This window comes from Melanotaenia boesemani, chromosome 2, assembly GCF_017639745.1.
Source record: "Melanotaenia boesemani isolate fMelBoe1 chromosome 2, fMelBoe1.pri, whole genome shotgun sequence".
Lineage (NCBI taxonomy): Eukaryota > Metazoa > Chordata > Actinopteri > Atheriniformes > Melanotaeniidae > Melanotaenia > Melanotaenia boesemani.
The window spans coordinates 28,027,325-28,048,758 of NC_055683.1; the positions used below are offsets into that span (position 1 = coordinate 28,027,325).

Genomic DNA, 21,434 nt, shown 5'->3' on the forward strand with positions numbered 1-21,434 from the left:
ACAAGACCTCCTAGTCATTATTATTATTATTATTATTATTTTATTGTTGTTTCAAAAAAGGGGTGAGAGAGGAAAAAAAAAAACATTTTTTTATCTTCCTGTGGATCAATAAAGTATTTTTCACTTTGTTTAATTTAATAAATAAATACTCTCTACACATATTTCTTAAATTAGATCCAATTAATAAATTTTAACTGTAAGTCAGTTTCTTCTTCATTCACTCAATCTGGAGTGTGTATGTCACTCTATGCCATCTTAGTGGGGACTTGTGTCATTCTGTACCATCCAACAGTGGACCCCTGTCATTCCATATCAACCAAGTGGGGACCTTCTGACATGACCCGATGGGCCAAAAAACATATATTACACATTTAGAGAAGATTTTTGAGGATTATTTACACCCTCTCCTGGCACATTGATCAAACAACAGAGTCTGTTCAGTGAGAAGTTTCTTCAAGTCCACTGTAAGAATGAAAGGTACTGAAAATCATCCCTGCCATCAGCAACAGCAACAGCAGCCATCAGCCTACAGAAATTGACCTCCTCATAATTATTACTTATTATTACTACATTGTTGAATTTCCCTGTGGGATTAATAAAGTATTTGTCATTACATATATATATATATATATATATATATATATATATATATATATATATATATATATATATATATACATAGCTTTGAATAAAAAATCCCCAACAGCCACATTCACACCTTTTCTAAGACCCTTAAAAGGAGTGGGTAGGAGTATATACTTATTAGAATATGTATACAATGGTTGTGCCATACCCTCCAATAAACTGGTGTCTTAGGTTAATTTCCTCTACAGTATATTAACTCAATCTGGAGTGTGTATGTCACTCTATGACATCTTAGTGGGGACCTGTGTCATTCTGTACCTTCTGACATGGCCCGATGAGCCACAGAACATATATAGAAGCTTATGTAGGATTATTTACACCCTCTACACAACACGGTAATCAAACAACAGAGTGTGTTCAGTGAGAGGCTTGTTCAGGTCTGCTGTAAGACTGAAAGGTACAGAAGATCATTCCTGCCAGCACCCATCGGCCTCCAGAACAAGACCTCCTAGTCATTATTATTATTATTATTATTATTTTATTGTTGTTTCAAAAAAGGGGTGAAAGAGGAAAAAAAAAAACATTTTTTTATCTTCCTGTGGATCAATAAAGTATTTTTCACTTTGTTTAATTTAATAAATAAATACTCTCTACACATATTTTTTAAATTAGATCCAATTAATAAATTTTAACTGTAAGTCAGTTTCTTCTTCATTCACTCAATCTGGAGTGTATATGTCACTCTATGCCATCTTAGTGGGGACTTGTGTCATTCTGTACCATCCAACAGTGGACCCCTGTCATTCCATATCAACCAAGTGGGGACTTTGTCTGACAGAACAATATTACCTACTGATTTTTCAGTTTCATAATTTTGTACTTTTTTTCTTCTTTTTGAGTTTTCATTCTTTTTATTTATTCATATATAGTACTTTGTATCTTCTTTATTTGATCACTTTCGTATTTATTTTACTTCCATTGATTTGAACTCTATAGATCTTTCAAATCTTAATTTATTCCTATATTTATTTATGTATTTTCTACCTTGATTCTACACATGACTAAAGTACAGAGCAGTACTTTAGTCCTGTGTAGTTGTTTGAAAAGCTGTCTAAATAAAGTTGTATTGGATTGGAGGTCCCCTCTTTGATATGTAGACAACGCCCAGAGATTCAGGTCCCCTCTTGGCAATTTCTTTAAAAATAATTAAAAGTCACATTTTCAGTTATATTATGGTAATACAGCTTAAAAGTGAATTTTGTATTGGGTTAATTTTTTTTCAAAACGACCAGAAACATAAGTCCACTGTTACCAGGTTCCCCCGACAGTCCCCTCTTCCCTTGGTAAGTGTGTATGTGTGTGTGTGTGTGTGTGTGTGTGTATGTTAGGAACTAATTTCGGTCATCATCTATGCCCTTAGTATGAGAAGGAAAATAAAGGTGCAAAAAGTTGCAGTTGTAGCAAGTATATTTATAAGTATATTTATAATTAGATGTGCTTAGAACCAGTCTCAGCCAGTTATCAGAAGTCAAATAATTTAGATCTGTTCTAACAGAAGTGACCAAAACCATTGTAAGATTAATTCCTGTGCTCCTTAAAAGTACCTCCTCTGTCAACAGTGGGGAACTTTCAAGTAGGATGCAGCGTGAGCTGGCAGCAGGTAAAAGGGCATGCCAATTCCCAGGTATGCAAACTGGCTCTTGGGACATAGAGTGTTACTGACAGGCAGGAACCTCAACTGCTGTGTGAAGCAGAACCAACTAGGTTTAGGTGGCTATAGCTAAATGTGGTCACACAATATAGACTCTGGAACCAAACTGTTGTTGAAAGACTGGACTGTTTCATACTCTGGAGTTGCCTAAAGGCAGAGGAATCAAGCAGGTGTGGGAATACTCCCAAGGCCCTGGCTAAGTGCTTTGGTGTAGGAGTTCTCACCAGTGAATGAGAAGGTTGCCTTTCTAAGACTACAAGTTACAGGAGCAAAGTCTCTGAAGCTTTGTGTGTCCTAAACAGCAATTCCAAGTATACATTGCAGTCTGAGAGGCTCTTGGTACTGTCCAGAATGTCTTGTCACTAAGGGACTACATTGTTCTCCAGGGGGACTTTAGTTCTCATATCAAATCAAATCAAGTTTTATTTATAGAGCACTTTTCATGCACAAAGCAACACAAAGTGCTGTATATAATAAAAAAATAAATAAAAACAAAATTTAAAAGCCTTCACACATCAAAGAACATAACAAAAAATTAAAAGGCACGCCTCATAGTAGTTCACACACACAATCGCACACAAACTCACACACATACAAACAAAAGCATCATTCATCCATTTTTTCATTCATTCAATAAATGGGAACACACCCCAAATTTACCTTTCAGTCTGGACATAGGTTTAATGAAGCGCATTATGAGCAGGATCCCCCCACCCAGAGCGACTAAAATGATAGGACCAGATCGTCGTTACACAGATCACTATTTACTGTCTCTGAACTGAATGTAAGTACAAAAATAATAATAAAACGAAAACATCTGGCTTGGTGCTGCTCTTCTATTGCCATGTGGGCAATGGAAGAGCTAGTGTTCATGGTAAGGCATCTTTGCTCCATGCCTTACCATGAACACTAGAGAGAGAGAGAAATCCCCTCCCTCAAAGTTTCACTTATCTCAGCATGTAAACTCAGCAAGACGAGCAGATTAAGAGTCAAAGCAGAAAGGGAGACTGGAGCAGAGGTACATAGAAAAATTGATGGGAGATTTACAATAACCACGGCATAAAATGTAGCTATGTTTTTAATATCCATTAACTTGCTGAGTGTATTCAGACTCGTTTTCTTTCCGCCTCCCTTTTACTGAATAACTTGGGGAACATTTGGAAAGGTGGAGAAGACAAGAAGTCAATAGATCTGGACCATTTAAATGTGGATTTTCAGGCTGTTTTAACTTTTCTCATATTCATGTGGACTTCTTTATCACAATGACAAGCAAGTGGACCCTCCTGATCTTCAGTGAGTCATGTCATCTATTTGCAATATATACAACAGCTGAATCATCTCTTTTTTTTTCTTTTTTTTTTTTTTTGGTATTTTTGAGAAAGTTATAAAAACTGTTCTGCGGTTGTAGACAGGAAACCAAATACTTAAGCTCACTCAAGACCTTTAACAATATGTATTTAATTATTAACTAATTGGTCAACTAATGATGTAATTAAGTGTATATGTCCAGAATAGGATAAGTTTAAATGTTTGTGGAAATTAGTTAATAAAATGTGATGTTATGTCTGGTAATAGGCAGGTCGGTTAAAATGCATTTGGGTCGAAATTCTCTGTTTCATTGTTTCAAAACACTTAATATTTCTGGTTTAATTGGTGTAGCCTAATAAACACTTTGACTTCCTAACAAAACATACTTCTATTTCTTTCTGATTATATGCATATACGTATATCAAGAAGTAATGGACTGTATCACAGAATAATGGTTTCTTGTTCGTTTACAGCTTTGTTCTTTTCCCTTGTCATGGGCGAAGTGGAGACAAAATGTTCTCATGGGTATTCAGAGGCTTCTGAAGGCTGCGTTGGTATGGAAAATAAATAAATAAAAATAATATAAAAATACATTAGAGTCTAAGAATAACCAGCACAGTCTCACTTTTAATTGTATGTAATAGTGATTACGCACTAGTATCATTCACTCTGAGAAATAAACCAGCATCTAGAAACTGGAGATTTAATACATCTTTACTTAAAGATCCTGAGTTTATCAGCTACTTTAAAAGAGAATGGTCTTTATATCTAGAAAACAACAACTTACCAGAAACCTTAGCGTGTGTTCTTTGGGAAGCAGGAAAAACAGTAATGAGAGGGAAAATAATTTCCTTCTCTTCTCATAAGAAAAAGACGGAAACTTTTAGAATTTCAGGGTTAGAACTCAGAATTGAATCCCTAGAGGACGTTTACCATGTCTCCCCAGAAGAACACATACTGAACGCCATAAAAAAAGCTAAACATGAACTTAAAATAATAGATAAAAAGACACAATTCTGGGTGCAAACACTTTGCTTGGAGAACTTTGAACATTGAAATAAATCTGGAAAGTTCCTGGCTAATCAGTTAAAAACAAACAAGGAGAAAAGAACGATCTTCTCTGCAAAAGATCCAGAAGGAAACATCAGCCACGACCCTGACAAGATAAATAACATTGTCAAAGAATTCTATAAAACATTATATACATCACAACTAAACACAACATATGAGAATATTGATCAATATCTTTGTAACATCAATCTTCCAAAATTAAGACATGAAAATAAAATAACCTTGGATTCACCTCTTTCAGTCGGCGAACTCCATGAAGCTCTCCAGCATATGCCCAACAATAACGCTCCAGGTCCAGATGGTCATCCAGCTGAATTCTATAAAGAATTCTGGACAATGCTGGCTCCCATGTTCTACAATATGTTATTAGAAATAAGAAAAAATAAAAAAACAAAAAATACCTTAAAATATTAACCTAGCTAATAATACTCTACTATTAAAACCAGGAAAAGACCCCACACTTCCATCCAGTACTGTCCAATTTAATTAATAAATGTAGATTTCAAAATGATCAGCAAAGCTCTGGCCAGAAGGATAAAAAAAATGACCCCTCTAATAATACATCATGATCAAATGGGCTTTATTAAACGTAGACATTCCTCTATTAACATGCACAGATTAATTAACATTATAGATTATTCTACTCTACATAATCTGGAATTCACAGTCATTTCTTTAGACGCAAAAAAAAACATTTCACTGAGTAAACTGGAAATTTTTATTAACAACATTGAACAAATTTGGGTTTGGGCTATCTTTTATAGACTGGATAAAAATATTATATAACAACCCAAATGCATGTGTGAAAACCAATGATAAAACTTCTCCAAGCTTCTGTTTACAGAGAGGCATTACATAGATTCCATAATTCAATGTAAATAAATAACAGTAAATAAATTAATTAATCAGCTTATTAAAAGGAGCCTAATACAGGTTTTTGAAAAAACAGAAAAAAATTAAGTGTGTGTAATGGTGAGTGCATATATGTCTATAAAACACAGAAAACAAAAAAATTCAAAGATCATGAACTCACTATATTATCTGGGCTCCGAATCTGTTTCATATCTGCACCCGTGTCTTAGAGTTGAACGATCTCCCCGTTTAACTTCACATTAAAATGTTACAAATACAAAATTGTACAACTATACCATTTTAAGCTATTACACATTTTCTTGTGAGACTGGGCTGTGTTTGCTAAATACTTTAGTCAAATAAATTTGTTCACTTTATTTTTCTTCAAAGATCAATAGAAAAATATACAATTATTCAAGCAGCCATTCATTTAATATTCTTTTATTATCAATTTCTCTTTCTTCTAATAAGATGTTGATGAATGTGACATGATACCTGATATCTGTGGAAAAAATGCAACTTGTACTAACACGAATGGCAGCTTCTCCTGCCAGTGTACTGATGGTTTTGAATCTAAATCACCTATATCACCTGGATATCCTATAACATGTGAAGGTAAGTTATCTTGAATTACTGGGTGCAATGATTATGATCTTTCATAAAGTTTATTTCCTACAGTTAAAATTCAAACATAATGTGTCCTTCTCTCTTCCTTGAAGACATAAATGAATGTATGACCAACAACAACATCTGTGGACCTAATGCAAAATGTAACAACACAATTTCGCATTATTTGTGCTTCTGTGAAAACGGCTTCAGCACCTCTACTGGAGTGACAACATTTCATCATAGTGATAATGTGATATGCAGAGGTAACATGATGATGATGATCTACTGTTCAGCAGTTTCAGTGTGATTATCAATGTATATAAGGTTGTGAGTGAAGGTTAGTTTCCTTTCTCCCAAATTTTCTCCTTTTTCTTTTCATGTAGATATTGATGAATGTCATCAAGACAACATTTGTGGTCTGAATGCATCATGTTTAAACACACAAGGCAGTTTTTACTGTGTCTGTAATTCTGGCTTCAGACTGAAATCTGGCAAATCTAACTTCACTGATGATTCAGAGCAATGCCAAGGTGGGACATAAAACTACAAAACATGTTAACATACAATCATATCTATAATGTATTTGGTCAATCAACAATTTAAATCATAGTTTTAACTTGCTTCTTAATTTTAAACATATCATGTGTCCACCAGGACATTTATTGTAATTGTTCTGACTGAAACACACAAAATGTGATCACTGACCTGTCCTTGTTTTCTTTCCTCCTCAGACATATGTATGATTGATAAGACAATCTGTGGAAATGGAACCTGCTACCGTGGAGCCAGTGGACATTACTGTGCATGCCATGCAGGGTTCACTAACTATGGCAACGTAAAGTCATCCTGCACTGGTAAAAACACAACTGTATTCATTTTTCCCAGCAGCCATTATAAAACTTGTATTCACTTTGTAATTAACAGAGTAATGTAGACTGTATTATGGGTCATCAAATACAAATATTGCATCAAAATTTCTTTTTAATCCAGAACGGAACTGTGATATGTTCAAAGATGTGAACAATCTGAGAGAGGTAACTCTACACCAGAAACTCATTCATCTAAAATGAACATTTATTTAAATGTCTGATGTCTCACACAGTTATTTCATCTTCTCTGAATTCCTCTCACAGACACTTGCCATTGCACAGGATTATTTCATGCAGCTGAATAAAACCTGTCACAATCTCACAGAAATCAAGAATCCAAAAGAGATGGATGGAGAGGACTTACTAAAGGTACAAATGACTGACAGAAATCTCTCACTGTGAAAAGAACAGAAAGTTTCCCCAACCAGAATAGAAACAGGAAGTGCTACCCCCACAAGCTCTGTTAGATGGTGTTCAGATGTACTTGTATGTGCTGCACAAAACTAGATTATTTATACAATGCTATGCAGCCTGAAAGTCTGGTGTCAGTCTATGTATCTTGTTTTCTTTTCACACACTTATGCTGCTCCTCTTCTCCTCCTCTCTTGTGGTTGCAGGGTCTGATGTCCACAGTCGATGAACTCTTGTTCAGTAGAGCTCTTAATGGAAAAAAGAAAATCTCCACTTTTCTGGACTTAATGGAGCATGCCTTGAGGCTTATAGGACCTTTTCTTTCAACCCCAGTAACAAAAAGATCCTACATTTACACAGGTTTAAATTAACTGAAATAACTTGAATTTCAACAAATAAAAACTTAAGATTTAAACCTAACAATTCAAACTTGAAACAGTTTTTTAAGTATTATCTTTAAACATTCAATTAGCTTATAGATTATTTTCTCACTAATCTATGCATTTTGTACAAGTAGTATATGTTCATTCAAGCTTACATTTATACTTGTGTCCAGAAATGGAGTTGTTGGTAGAAAAAGGGTCAGTCCTGCCAAAAGGAACAAGGACTTTATCATCTACGCATGCTCAACTAGATATTGAGTTGGAAGTGGCTGCAGGAGATCCCTCCCATTACCCTGGTAATGATCATGCCTTTAAATAACACATTTGTAAACATCTGAATTTAACCCGTTAATTCTCTTTTTTCCTGCTGTGCAACAGGCTTCACAACAGTATCATTACTAAGTTATTCAAACCTGGAAGAATATGCAGATGGCTTCTTTAGTGCGATGAAACCAGATGAGAAGCAAAGTTATAAGATAAACTCCAAAGTGGTTACTGTCACAGTCAGTAACAGAAACACCAGGCACCTAAAAGAGCCAATCATTTTAACTTTGCACCACCTTGAACAGGTAAAAAGGAAAGACTATTAACCTTCTGTTTCATATGATTCTTCTTTGCAAGATGAATATCACAATTATGGTTTTGGTTTTTGGTATGTTTTTTATTTTACAGTCAAATGAAATTTCTCACACCTGTGTGTTCTGGGATTCTTCGGAGAATGACGGGACATGGTCATCTCATGGCTGCAGTGTTGTGGAGTCTAACTTGAATCACACTGTTTGTTCCTGTAACCACCTGAGCAGCTTTGCTGTGCTCATGGCCCTCTATGAGGTTGAGGTAAAACGACTCTCACATATATGTTTTTTTTTTTTTCTTAAGCAAATTCTAAAATTTAAATCCATTTTGGATCATATGTTAATGACAATGTTCTGTCTCCTAACAGAACAAGTTTGAGTTGCAGCTGATTACCTGGGTGGGCCTATCCCTTTCATTAATTTGTCTGTTCATCTGCATTCTGACGTTCTCATTGATCCGCTCCATTCAAGGTCCAAGAACCACCATCCACCTGCACCTTTGCATCAGCCTCTTCATTGCTATCCTTATATTTCTTGCAGGCATTTCTCAGACGGAGAACAGGGTAAATACTGTAACAGCTTGATGACTAAATGAGTTCATTAAGTGTCTACCACCTACAAAATATAGCAGAGAGACAGATCGAATTAAAGTAAGCCACTAAATGATACATCCATTGTTAGAGATTGAGTCAGCAACTCATCCCTTCATTTCTTGTGCTTGTCTTTTCAACTTCCCTTCTTCCCTTTTCACTTGTGCCATGCTAATCTTTATCTCTCTCTCCCTCTTAGGTTGGCTGTGCAGTGGTAGCAGGGATGCTGCATTTTTTTTACCTGGCAGCATTTTGCTGGATGTGTCTGGAAGGCATACAGCTCTTTAGGATGGTAGTCCTGGTCTTTAACACCAACTTTAAAACCCTCTACATGATGGCCGGTGGCTATGGAGTCCCAGCTGTAATTGTTGCTATCTCTGCATTAGTTAATGCTAAAGGATATGGCACTGAGAAATAGTAAGTTTCCCAGATACCTTGATCTCATATTTATCCAGATTAATCTCTTCATTTTCTTATATAATTTATACTCTAATCTCAAGTTATACTGTTATATATTCTACTAAAAAAATGCTCCAATGCATTACAGTTGTTGGCTAAACCTGGAATCCATTTGGAGTTTCTTTGGTCCTGCCTGTGTCATCATCTTTGTAAGAATTAAAGAAAATTTTTAGACAAATTATGTCCTGAAAATTTACTGCAGTTCTCCTTTAAGACTCTTTGCTCTTGTCTTTCAGGTGAACATTTTTTTCTTTCTCATCACTGTGTGGAAGTTGGCACAGAAGTTTTCAAGTTTGAATCCAGACCTGGACAGCTTGCAGAAAATAAAGTAAGTTACCCCTGAGCCATGAGCTGTCTGCAACAATCTGAAACATATTATAATGCACCATGAGTCCCACTTTCCCATGTAAAAAAAATATAGACTTTCTTTTACTGCCTCACCTACAAAGTCAAAAATGGGTGTTACTAGTTATGGTGTCACAACTGCCTAAGTGACCTGCATGCATCTTTATTACCTCCTGCAGGGCGTTCACCATTACTGCAGTGGCTCAGCTCTTCATACTCGGCACTATGTGGATCTTCGGTTGTTTCCAGTTTGAGAAGGGCACTATCGTCATGTCTTACCTGTTCACCATCTTTGGCAGCCTTCAGGGGGTTACGTTGTTTGTCATGCACTGTCTATTTTCTAAACAGGTTTGTCATGGTTCTTACATCTAAAAAGGAAGTTAAAAAAAAAAGAAAGAAGCTTCGCTACATCTTAATTAAGTTTGCATTTTGATGATGATTATTTTGTTTTATTTTATTTTTTTTTATTATTATTTTTAATTATAGGTGAGAGAGGAGTATGAAAGAATCCTGTCTCGAATCAGTGCTCCTCAGAAGAAGAAATATTCAGAGTTCAGTTCCCACTCCAGCAAAGCAAATGTAAGCAGTTGTTTCTTTTCTAATGTAGTGGTTCTTTGCTAAACCAGGGATGCATTTTCATTTACCAATTAAGCAAGAGAAATACTAAATCAAACATGATAGTTAAACATTTCACCTGAAATAGATTTAATAGAATTTATACCATGGTTTGGGTGAATACTCGATTCTGATTGGCTGTAATAATAATAATAATAATAATGGATTAGATTTATATAGCGCTTTTCAAGGCACCCAAAGCGCTTTACATTGTGAATCCATTATTCATCCACTCCTATAGGGTGTCCATTAAAAAGTGATAATAGACACCAACAAAAGAAGTTCCGGCCAAATAGACTTATTGTTGTAAATTATTGCACTGACTAAATGCTAGTTGGTATCCGTGGCAACAGAAACTCAGATGCCAGGCTGCAGACGTGCCAGATCTTCTCTACGATGGCACATCGCTGTGACAGCAGCTTGCAGACTCACTGGGCTCTGTCAGTCCAGGAGAGATGAGAATGGAGCAACATTTTGTCGTCCCGCAATGTCCCAACCAGCAGTGGTCAGGGTCCACAAACGTTAAATCTCCATCCTTCAAACACCACTATGGACACGCCAGTATCTTTATGAGATGTCGCGATCAACGGCAATGTTACATTTAATTTTTAATAGTTCGTCACCTGTCTTTCTTTCTTAATTACCTTACTAACGTACTTATTTGATACAGAGTGATTGGTAGATAATATTATAAAAAGGATTTAGGATAGACTTACTTGCTTGATACACATTTAATGATCAGAGTGAATGGTGGATAATATTTCTTGCAGTTACCATTGTAGCACCTAAGGGGGCCAGTGAGACTATTCCGTGTGTGTCAGGGCCGTCAGCGGTGTCAGATAGCTCAGGGCCATTTCAAATGAATTTCTCAAAGGTGATCAGAGTGAATGGTGGATAATATTTCTTGCAATAAAAACAATGTAAGAAACTGCCTGTGGACCTGTCAAACAAAATGTCGCATCATCCTCTGCACACACACAAGCTGTAAGAGCTGCACCCGCCCTATGAATTGATGTTAACTGTGGCCGATCGAGCTGCAGGTTCTCTGTCAGAGCCGATTACCTTGGCAAAGCGTCACAACGAGCGATACGAAATAGTCCACTGAGCCACTTCTTGTAAAAAACTTATTATTTAAACAGTTAAAGGACAACATTACCGTATTAATAATTGATTTAATATTTATATCTTTCGTAAATGACCATGGTATAAGCAGGATAATGCCCTTCGAGGTGTCCATTATCATAAATTAATGGACGACACAGAGGCGTGAACAGTCCGACGCAACCGACCGACGCGTTAACTGTTAAATTCAAAATGCCCCCAAAGACACACGTGGTTGTTTTTCAAGGTTTGAAGCACATAAGAAATAATAGCTGTGTAAAGATGTGCATTGTCATTTTCAGATCTTGTCTTATTCATGAAATATAATTCACACTAGTCCAAAGTCACAAACTAAAATTTATCCATTTTACCATCTTCAGGGATCCAAAAGCACCCAGGACACAAAAGAGTCTCACATTTGAGGAGATGAACCAGAACTGGAGACAAAACTCTGATTGATTAAAGACTGATATTTCAGACGTGGTGTCATCTTCTGTCCTCTCATAGCCACTGCACCAACTTTTTGTACTACAACATTTTGTAAATAATGAGCAAGTCTGTGTATTTTAAGATATTGGATTAACTATTGGATTTAAAAAAAAAAAAAAAAAAAAACATTCCACTGTTTTATTATGCTAACATGTTATGTTTATTTTGTGTATTCATACTATATATAAATTTTCATATTTTAAGAAAGCTATTACCTTGACTCATATTTAAAATGTAAAGATGTGCTTTACTTTCTGCCAAGACTTAAGAAATTTATACAGTTATTTTACAACAAAAAAATCTGTAAAAATATTCATACATATTTTTAATGGAAATGATGAAGATATTGTGAGGACCTGTTATGTCGGGTACCTTTAATAATAGTTATTTTGTCCTGGTACTTGATTTAGCCAGCAAGAACAATCCTATGGATACCTCTGCAAGCACTTTCTTTTCTCTGCAGTCTTTAAAATGCTGATGTATAAAACGAAAGAAATATGAATACAACTATAAAGCACTTCTTATTTATGTTTTGAATGTATGTTGTTGTATATATTGCTGGGCATTTTTGCAGATATTACTATTTCCCTGATAATTCTGCATCTTGTAGGATTTCTAAATATTTTTTCAAAAAGAGGTTTGTTTTTTTTTAATTAACCAAATTCATGTTGTTATTGTTTGAAAGTGGGACTTTAAAAATATTGTCAAATGGAATTTTAAACCTGCTATCCGGTTAAACCTGGTTTGTAACACACTTGGATTTTAAATTGATTTGTATTTCCAATTAAGTTTTCATGTCTTAAGTACAATTTAAAATGTAATTTCTTTTTACTATTAAGTAAATATTAAACATATCATACTTTAATTATCTGGTCCTTACTGGGACATATGTCTGCTACCCACACATTTTTGTGTTGCTCATTCCATAAATGCATGATATTAAACTTCAGTGTAGACTCTCCTACAATGTATAATACAGCACAAATATAATTAGTATTATTAAAGGGAAGAAATAATTGACCAAAAAAGAATCTTCTGACATTTTTTGCAAAGTCATGGTTAGGTTCCTGCTGCATCACAGGGCCTACACAGAGACAGACATCCATGCACACTGAACCTCCCTCCTAGGGTCAACTTAGAATCACCAGTTAACCAAACATACATGGTTTTGGACTGTGGGAAAAGATAAAGTACCCTTGCACATGGCAAACACACTAATTCCATACAGAAATACACCAGCCAAGGTTCACACCAGGAAACTTCATGCTGTAAAGTTACAGTGTTAGTCATCACATCACTGTGAAGGTGATAATGATAATGTTCAGTACATGCCAGTAAAGCCTCATTTTTATTAACCTTATTATCCAAGACTGGGTTCTTTTGAATTACTCTAATGATTGTTGATTTTATTTTTCTGACATGGATACTTGTCTCACCTTAATGAGCCATAAATGTCTTTTTGGCTTGTGAGAATGAAAACGATTGCAAATTTAATAAACAAAAATGTAAGAAATTACTTTGAATATGACTATTTAACCATTTAACCTTCAATGGACCAATACGACAAATCTGAAAAATGACAACTGAGATCTATTTTGCTCTAAAGTGTCAACATAAGTGATTAATCACTGGAAGTTAACTATCCAGCAAGGAAGATGGAAAACGCAGGTCTGCTTGATAGAGATACTTACTTCAGCTAAATCTGTTGCTGTCTTGATGCTGAAATAGAGTGAATTAAAAATCTGTTTTTAAAATTCATGTAGTTTCAAAAACACCATCATTATTTTGTGTGATCATCATTTGATTGTGATGTTATACATGGTGTTTGGAAATAAGATGGTTAAATTTAGGCTAGGCTAACTGGTGCCAGGTGGTAAGATCTTTTGTGTTTGGTGTGACATATTTACTAATAAATGTCTGAAGCATATGTTTTACATGAGTGATCACAAGAAAGGAATTAACTTGCTGCTGCATCTTCTTTCAGTAGCAACATTTGTTATGAGGCCATTTCCTCTCTTTGCATGCATGAGCATTTTGTTCACAGCTATGTGTGCTAGATTGTACCAGTGTGCAGCACAGGCAGGAAGTGTGTGCAATTTCATTAGCTGTGGAGGGTTCTGTGTGTGTGTGCGTGTGTGTGTGTGTGTGTGTGTGTGTGTGTGTGTGTGTGTTAGGAACTAATTTCAGTCATCAACTATGCCCTTAGTATGAGCATGAAAATAAAGGTGCAAAAAGTTGTGGTTGTAGCAAGTATATTTATAAGTATATTTATAATTAGATGTGCTAAGAACCAGCCTCAGCCAGTTATCAGAAGTCAAATAATTTAGATCTGTTCTGACAGAAGTGACCAAAACCATTGTAAGATTCATTCCTGTGCTCCTTAAAAGTACCTCCTCTGTCAACAGTGGGGAATTTTCAAGTAGGATGCAGCGTGAGCTGGCAGCAGGTAAAAGGGCATGCCAATTCCCAGGTATGCAAACTGGCTCTTGGGACATAGAGTATTACTGACAGGCAGGAACCTCAGCTGCTGTGTGAAGCAGAACCAACTAGGTTTAGGTGGCTATAGATAAATGTGGTCACACAATATAGACTCTGGGACCAAACTGTTGTTGAAAGACTGGACTGTTTCATACTCTGGAGTTGCCTAAAGGCAGAGGAATCAAGCAGGTGTGGGAATACTCCCAAGGCCCTGGCTAAGTGTTTTGGTGTAGGAGTTCTCACCAGTGAATGAGAAGGTTGCCTTTCTAAGACTACAAGTTACAGGAGCAAAGTCTCTGAAGCTTTGTGTGTCCTAAACAGCAATTCCAAGTATACATTGCAGTCTGAGAGGCTCTTGGTACTGTCCACAATGTCTTGTCACTAAGGGACTACATTGTTCTCCAGGGGGACTTTAGTTCTCATATCAAATCAAATCAAGTTTTATTTATAGAGCACTTTTCATGCACAAAGCAACACAAAGTGCTGTACATAATAAAAAAATAAATAAAAACAAATTTAAAAGCCTTCACACATCAAAGAATATAACAAAAAATTAAAAGGCACTCCTCATAGTAGTACACACACACAATCGCACACAAACTCACACACATACAAACAAAAAGCATCATTCATCCATGTTTTCATTCATTCAGTAAATGGGAACACACCCCAAATTTACCTTTTAGTCTGGACATAGGTTTAATGAAGCACATTATGAGCAGGATCCCCCCACCCAGAGCGACTAAAATGATAGGACCAGATCGTCGTTACACAGATCACTATTTACTGTCTCTGAACTGAATGTAAGTACAAAAATAATAATAAAACGAAAACATCTGGCTTGGTGCTGCTCTTCTATTGCCATGTGGGCAATGGAAGAGCTAGTGTTCATGGTAAGGCATCTTTGCTCCATGCCTTACCATGAACACTAGAGAGAGAGAGAAATCCCCTCCCTCAAAGTTTCACTTATCTCAGCATGTAAACTCAGCAAGACGAGCAGATTAAGAGTCAAAGCAGAAAGGGAGACTGGAGCAGAGGTACATAGAAAAATTGATGGGAGATTTACAATAACCATGGCATAAAATGTAGCTATGTTTTTAATATCCATTAACTTGCTGAGTGTATTCAGACTCGTTTTCTTTCCGCCTCCCTTTTACTGAATAACTTGGGGAACATTTGGAAAGGTGGAGAAGACAAGAAGTCAATAGATCTGGACCATTTAAATGTGGATTTTCAGGCTGTTTTAACTTTTCTCATATTCATGTGGACTTCTTTATCACAATGACAAGCAAGTGGACCCTCCTGATCTTCAGTGAGTCATGTCATCTATTTGCAATATATACAACAGCTGAATCATCTTTTTTTTTTTTTTTTTTTTTTTGGTATTTTTGAGAAAGTTATAAAAACTGTTCTGCGGTTGTAGACAGGAAACCAAATACTTAAAACTTTTACTTTTTACTCAAAGCTTTGAACAATATGTATTTAATTATTAACTAATTTGTCAATTAATGATGTAATTAAGTGTATATGTCCAGAATAGGATAAGTTTAAATGTTTGTGGAAATTAGTTAATAAAATGTGATGTTATGTCTGGTAATAGGCAGGTCGGTTAAAATGCATTTGGGTCGAAATTCTCTGTTTCATTGTTTCAAAACACTTAATATTTCTGGTTTAATTGGTGTAGCCTAATAAACACTTTGACTTCCTAACAAAACATACTTCTATTTCTTTCTGATTATATGCATATACGTATATCAAGAAGTAATGGACTGTATCACAGAATAATGTTTTCTTGTTTGTTTACAGCTTTGTTCTTTTCCCTTGTCATGGGCAATGTGCACACAAACTGTCCTCATGGGTTTACATTGGATTCTAACGTCTGCATTGGTATGGGCAATAAATATATAAAAATAATATAAAAATACATTAGAGTCTAAGAATAACCAGCACAGTCTCACTTTTAATTGTATGTAATAGTGATTACGCACTAGTATCATTCACTCTGAGAAATAAACCAGCATCTAGAAACTGGAGATTTAATACATCATTACTTAAAGATCCTGAGTTTATCAGCTACTTTAAAAGAGAATGGTCTTTATATCTAGAAAACAACAACTTACCAGAAACCTTAGCGTGTGTTCTTTGGGAAGCAGGAAGAACAGTAATGAGAGGGAAAATAATTTCCTTCTCTTCTCATAAGAAAAAGACGGAAACTTTTAGAATCTCAGGGTTAGAATTGAATCCCTAGAGGACGTTTACCATGTCTCCCCAGAAGAACACATACTGAACGCCATAAAAAAAGCTAAACATGAACTTAAAATAATAGATAAAAAGACACAATTCTGGGTGCAAACACTTTGCTTGGAGAACTTTGAACATTGAAATAAATCTGGAAAGTTCCTGGCTAATCAGTTAAAAACAAACAAGGAGAAAAGAACGATCTTCTCTGCAAAAGATCCAGAAGGAAACATCAGCCACGACCCTGACAAGATAAATAACATTGTCAAAGAATTCTATAAAACATTATATAAATCACAACTAAACACAACATATGAGAATATTGATCAATATCTTTGTAACATCAATCTTCCAAAATTAAAACATGAAAATAAAATAACCTTGGATTCACCTCTTTCAGTCGGCAAACTCCATGAAGCTCTCCAGCATATGGCCAACAATAACGCTCCAGGTCCAGATGGTCATCCAGCTGAATTCTATAAAGAATTCTGGACAATGCTGGCTCCCATGTTCTACAATATGTTATTAGAAATAAGAAAAAATAAAAAAACAAAAAAAACAAAAAATACCTTAAAATATCCATCCATCCATCCATCCATTCTCTTCCGCTTATCCGGAGTCGGGTCGCGGGGGCAGCTGCCTAAGCAGGGAAACCCAGACTTCCCTCTCCCCGGCCACATTCACCAGCTCATCCGAAGGGATCCCGAGGCGTTCCCAGGCCAGCCGAGAGATGTAGTCTGTCCAGCGTGTCCTGGGTCTGCCCCGGGGCCTCCTTCCGGTGGGACGTGCCCGGAACACCTCACCAGGGAGGCGTCCAGGAGGCATCCTAACCAGATGCCCGAGCCACCTCATCTGGCTCCTCTCAATGTGGAGGAGAAGCGGCTCTACTCTGAGCCCCTCCCGGATCACCGAGCTTCTCACCCTATCTCTAAGGGAGAGCCCGGCCACCCTGCGGAGGAAACTCATTTCGGCCGCTTGTATTCGAGATCTCGTTCTTTCGGTCATTACCCACAGCTCATGACCATAGGTGAGGGTAGGAACGTAGATCGACCGGTAAATCGAGAGCTTTGCCTTTCGGCTCAGCTCTCTCTTCACCACGACAGACCGATGCAGAGCCCGCATCACTGCGGACGCCGCACCGATCCGCCTGTCGATCTCTCGCTCCATCCTTCCCTCACTCGTGAACAAGACCCCGAGATATGTAAACTCCTCCACTTGGGGCAGGACCCCATCGCAGACCCGGAGAGAGCACTCCACCCTTTTCCGGCTGAGGACCATGGTCTCGGATTTGGAGGTGCTGATTCTCATCCCAGCCGCTTCACACTCGGCTGCGAATCGCTCCAGTGCGAGCTGAAGATCACGTCCCGATGAAGCCAACAGAACCACGTCATCTGCAAAGAGCAGAGACCCAATCCTGAGGCCACCGAACCGGATCCCCTCGACACCTCGGCTGCGCCTAGAAATTCTATCCATAAAAGTTATGAACAGAATCGGTGACAAAGGACAGCCTTGGCGGAGTCCAACCCGCACTGGAAACGATTCTGATTTACTGCCGGCAATGCGGACCAAGCTCTGACACCGGTCGTACAGGGACCGGACAGCTCTTACAAGCGAGTCCGGCACTCCATACTCCCGGAGTACCCCCCACAGGAGTCCCCGGGGAACACGGTCAAATGCCTTCTCCAAATCCACAAAACACATGTAGATTGGTTGGGCAAACTCCCATGCCCCCTCGAGGACCCCAAAGAGGGTGTAGAGCTGGTCCACTGTTCCACGACCGGGACGAAAACCACACTGCTCCTCCTCAATTCGAGGTTCGACTATCCGACGGACCCTCCTCTGCAGCACCCCTGAATAGACCTTACCGGGGAGGCTGAGGAGTGTGATCCCCCTGTAGTTGGAGCACACCCTCCGGTCCCCCTTTTTGAAGAGGGGTACCACCACCCCAGTCTGCCAGTCCAGGGGGACTGCCCCCGATGTCCACGCGATGCCGCAGAGGCGTGTCAACCAAGACAGCCCTACGGAATCCAGAGCCTTAAGGAACTCTGGGCGGACCTCATCCACCCCCGGGGCCTTGCCACCAAGGAGATTTTTAACCACCTCAGCGACCTCAGCCCCAGAGATAGGCGAGCCAGCACCAGCTACCCCAGACTCTGCTTCCTCATCAGAAGACGTGTTGGTGGGATTGAGGAGGTCTTCGAAGTATTCCCTCCACCGCCTCACAACGTCTCGAGTCGAGGTCAGCAGCCCCCCATCCCCACTGTACACAGTGTTGACGGAGCACTGCTTTCCCCTCCTGAGCCGCCGGATGGTGGACCAGAATCTCCTCGAAGCCATCCGGAAGTCATTCTCCATGGCCTCTCCAAACTCCTCCCACGCCCGAGCTTTTGCCTTAGCTACCGCCGAAGCCGCGCTCCGCTTAGCCCGCCGATACTCATCAGCTGCCTCTGGAGTCCCACAGGCCAAAAAGGCCCGATAGGACTCCTTCTTCAGCTTGACGGCATCCCTTACTGTCGGTGTCCACCAACGAGTTCGGGGGTTACCGCCACGACAGGCACCGACGACCTTACGGCCACAGCTGCGGCTGGCCGCCTCGACAATAGAGGCACGGAACACAGTCCATTCAGACTCAATGTCCCCCGCCTCACCCGGGACTTGGTTGAAGCTCTGCCGGAGATGGGAGTTGAAACTCCTTCTGACAGGGGACTCTGCCAGACGTTCCCAGCAGACCCTCACAACACGCTTGGGCCTGCCAGGCCTGACCGGCATCCTCCCCCACCATCTGAGCCAACTCACCACCAGGTGGTGATCAGTTGACAGCTCCGCCCCTCTCTTCACCCGAGTGTCCAGGACATGCGGCCGCAAGTCCGACGACACGACTACAAAGTCGATCATCGAACTGCGGCCTAGAGTGTCCTGGTGCCAAGTGCACATGTGGACACTCTTATGTCTGAACAAGGTGTTCGTTATGGACAATCCATGACGAGCACAGAAGTCCAACAACAAAACACCACTCGGATTCAGATCAGGGGGGCCGTTCCTCCCAATCACGCCCCTCCAGGTCTCGCTGTCATTGCCCACGTGAGCATTGAAGTCCCCCAGCAGAACGAGGGAGTCCCCAGAAGGAGTGCTCTCCAACACCCCCCCCAAGGACTCCAAAAAGGGTGGGTACTCTGAACTGCTATTTGGTGCATAGGCACAAACAACAGTCAGGACCCGTCCCCCCACCCGAAGGCGGAGGGAGGCTACCCTTTCGTCCACCGGGGTAAACCCCAACGTACAGGCGCCAAGTTGGGGGGCAATGAGCAGGCCTACACCTGCTCGGCGCCTCTCACCGGGAGCAACTCCAGAATGGAAGAGGGTCCAGCCCCTCTCGAGGGCAGTTGTTCCAGAGCCCAAGCTATGCGTCGAGGTGAGTCCAACTATATCTAGCCGGAACCGCTCAACCTCGCGCACCAGCTCAGGCTCCTTACCCGCCAGAGAGGTGACATTCCACGTCCCTAGAGCTAGCTTTTGCAGCCGAGGATCAGACCGCCAGGGTCCCCGCCTCTGGCAGCCGCCCAGCTCACAATGCACCCGACCCCTATGGCCCCTCCCGTAGGTGGTGAGCCCACGGGAGGACCTTAAAATATTAACCTAGCTAATATTACTCTACTATTAAAACCAGGAAAAGACCCCACACTTCCATCCAGTACTGTCCAATTTAATTAATAAATATAGATTTTAAAATGATCAGCAAAGCTCTGGCCAGAAGGATAAAAAAAATGACCCCTCTAATAATACATCATGACCAAATGGGCTTTTTTAAACGTAGACATTCCTCTATTAACATGCACAGATTAATTAACATTATAGATTATTCTACTCTACATAATCTGGAATTCACAGTCATTTCTTTAGATGCAAAAAAAAACATTTCACTGAGTAAACTGGAAATTTTTATTAACAACATTGAACAAATTTGGGTTTGGGCCATCTTTTATAGACTGGATAAAAATATTATATAACAACCCAAATGCATATGTGAAAACCAATGATCAAACTTCTCCAAGCTTCTGTTTACAGAGAGGCACCAGACAGGGCTGCCTGCTTTCTCCTCCACTGGCAGCTGTTTTCCTGTCAAAGCCGTAGGAAATTTGCTGGTGTGTTTATGTACAAATGTAGCAGTTTATTGTCTGGTGATAGTTTGGATTGAAGGGTCGTTGCTTTCTATCTATATTTTTTTGTCTCCTCTTTCTTCTTCTGTTCTCCCTTTTGCTTCTTTTTGCTGTCTTCCTTCTTTTTCTGTCCCCTCCGGTCAGGTCCAGCAAGATTACATAGATTCCATAATTCAATGTAAATAAATAACAGTAAATAAATTAATTAATCAGCTTATTAAAAGGAGCCTAATACAGGTTTTAAAAAAGAAAAGAATTAATTGTGTGTAATGTGCATATATGTCTATAAAACACAAAAAACAAAAAAAATCAAAGATCATGAACTCACTATATTTTCTGGGCTCCGAATCTGTTTCATATCTACACCCGTGTCTTAGAGTTGAACGATCTCCCCGTTTAACTTCACATTAAAATGTTACAAATACAAAATTGCACAACTACACCATTTTAAGCTATTACACATTTTCTTGTGAGACTGGGCTGTGTTTGCTAAATACTTTAGTCAAATTTGTTCACTTTATTTTTCTTCAAAGATCAATAGAAAAATATACAATTATTCAAGCAGCCATTCATTTAACATTCTTTTAT

At 38.7% G+C, this 21,434-nt stretch overlaps 1 protein-coding gene across 2 annotated transcripts in view; it reads left to right on the forward strand.

The window, feature by feature from the left end:
* The first annotated feature begins 3,304 nt into the window (after window positions 1-3,304).
* Window positions 3,305-21,434, forward strand: part of LOC121652522 (adhesion G protein-coupled receptor E5-like) — a 53,244-nt gene continuing 35,114 nt past the window's right edge. Inside the window, exons 1-19 of one of the 2 annotated variants that reach the window (XM_042005328.1) lie at window positions 3,305-3,589; window positions 4,078-4,158; window positions 5,999-6,142; window positions 6,247-6,399; window positions 6,520-6,666; window positions 6,868-6,990; window positions 7,127-7,170; window positions 7,270-7,374; window positions 7,623-7,776; window positions 7,973-8,095; window positions 8,178-8,368; window positions 8,472-8,636; window positions 8,743-8,937; window positions 9,164-9,381; window positions 9,512-9,572; window positions 9,660-9,751; window positions 9,948-10,116; window positions 10,255-10,347; window positions 11,865-12,068. In XM_042005328.1, coding sequence (XP_041861262.1) covers window positions 3,559-3,589; window positions 4,078-4,158; window positions 5,999-6,142; window positions 6,247-6,399; window positions 6,520-6,666; window positions 6,868-6,990; window positions 7,127-7,170; window positions 7,270-7,374; window positions 7,623-7,776; window positions 7,973-8,095; window positions 8,178-8,368; window positions 8,472-8,636; window positions 8,743-8,937; window positions 9,164-9,381; window positions 9,512-9,572; window positions 9,660-9,751; window positions 9,948-10,116; window positions 10,255-10,347; window positions 11,865-11,906 — 2,331 coding nt within the window. In that variant the 5' untranslated portion in view covers window positions 3,305-3,558 and the 3' untranslated portion in view covers window positions 11,907-12,068. Of the gene's footprint in view, window positions 3,590-4,077; window positions 4,159-5,998; window positions 6,143-6,246; window positions 6,400-6,519; window positions 6,667-6,867; window positions 6,991-7,126; window positions 7,171-7,269; window positions 7,375-7,622; window positions 7,777-7,972; window positions 8,096-8,177; window positions 8,369-8,471; window positions 8,637-8,742; window positions 8,938-9,163; window positions 9,382-9,511; window positions 9,573-9,659; window positions 9,752-9,947; window positions 10,117-10,254; window positions 10,348-11,864; window positions 12,069-21,434 lie in introns of those variants that run through there. The other variant, XM_042005320.1, reaches the window with a different exon arrangement.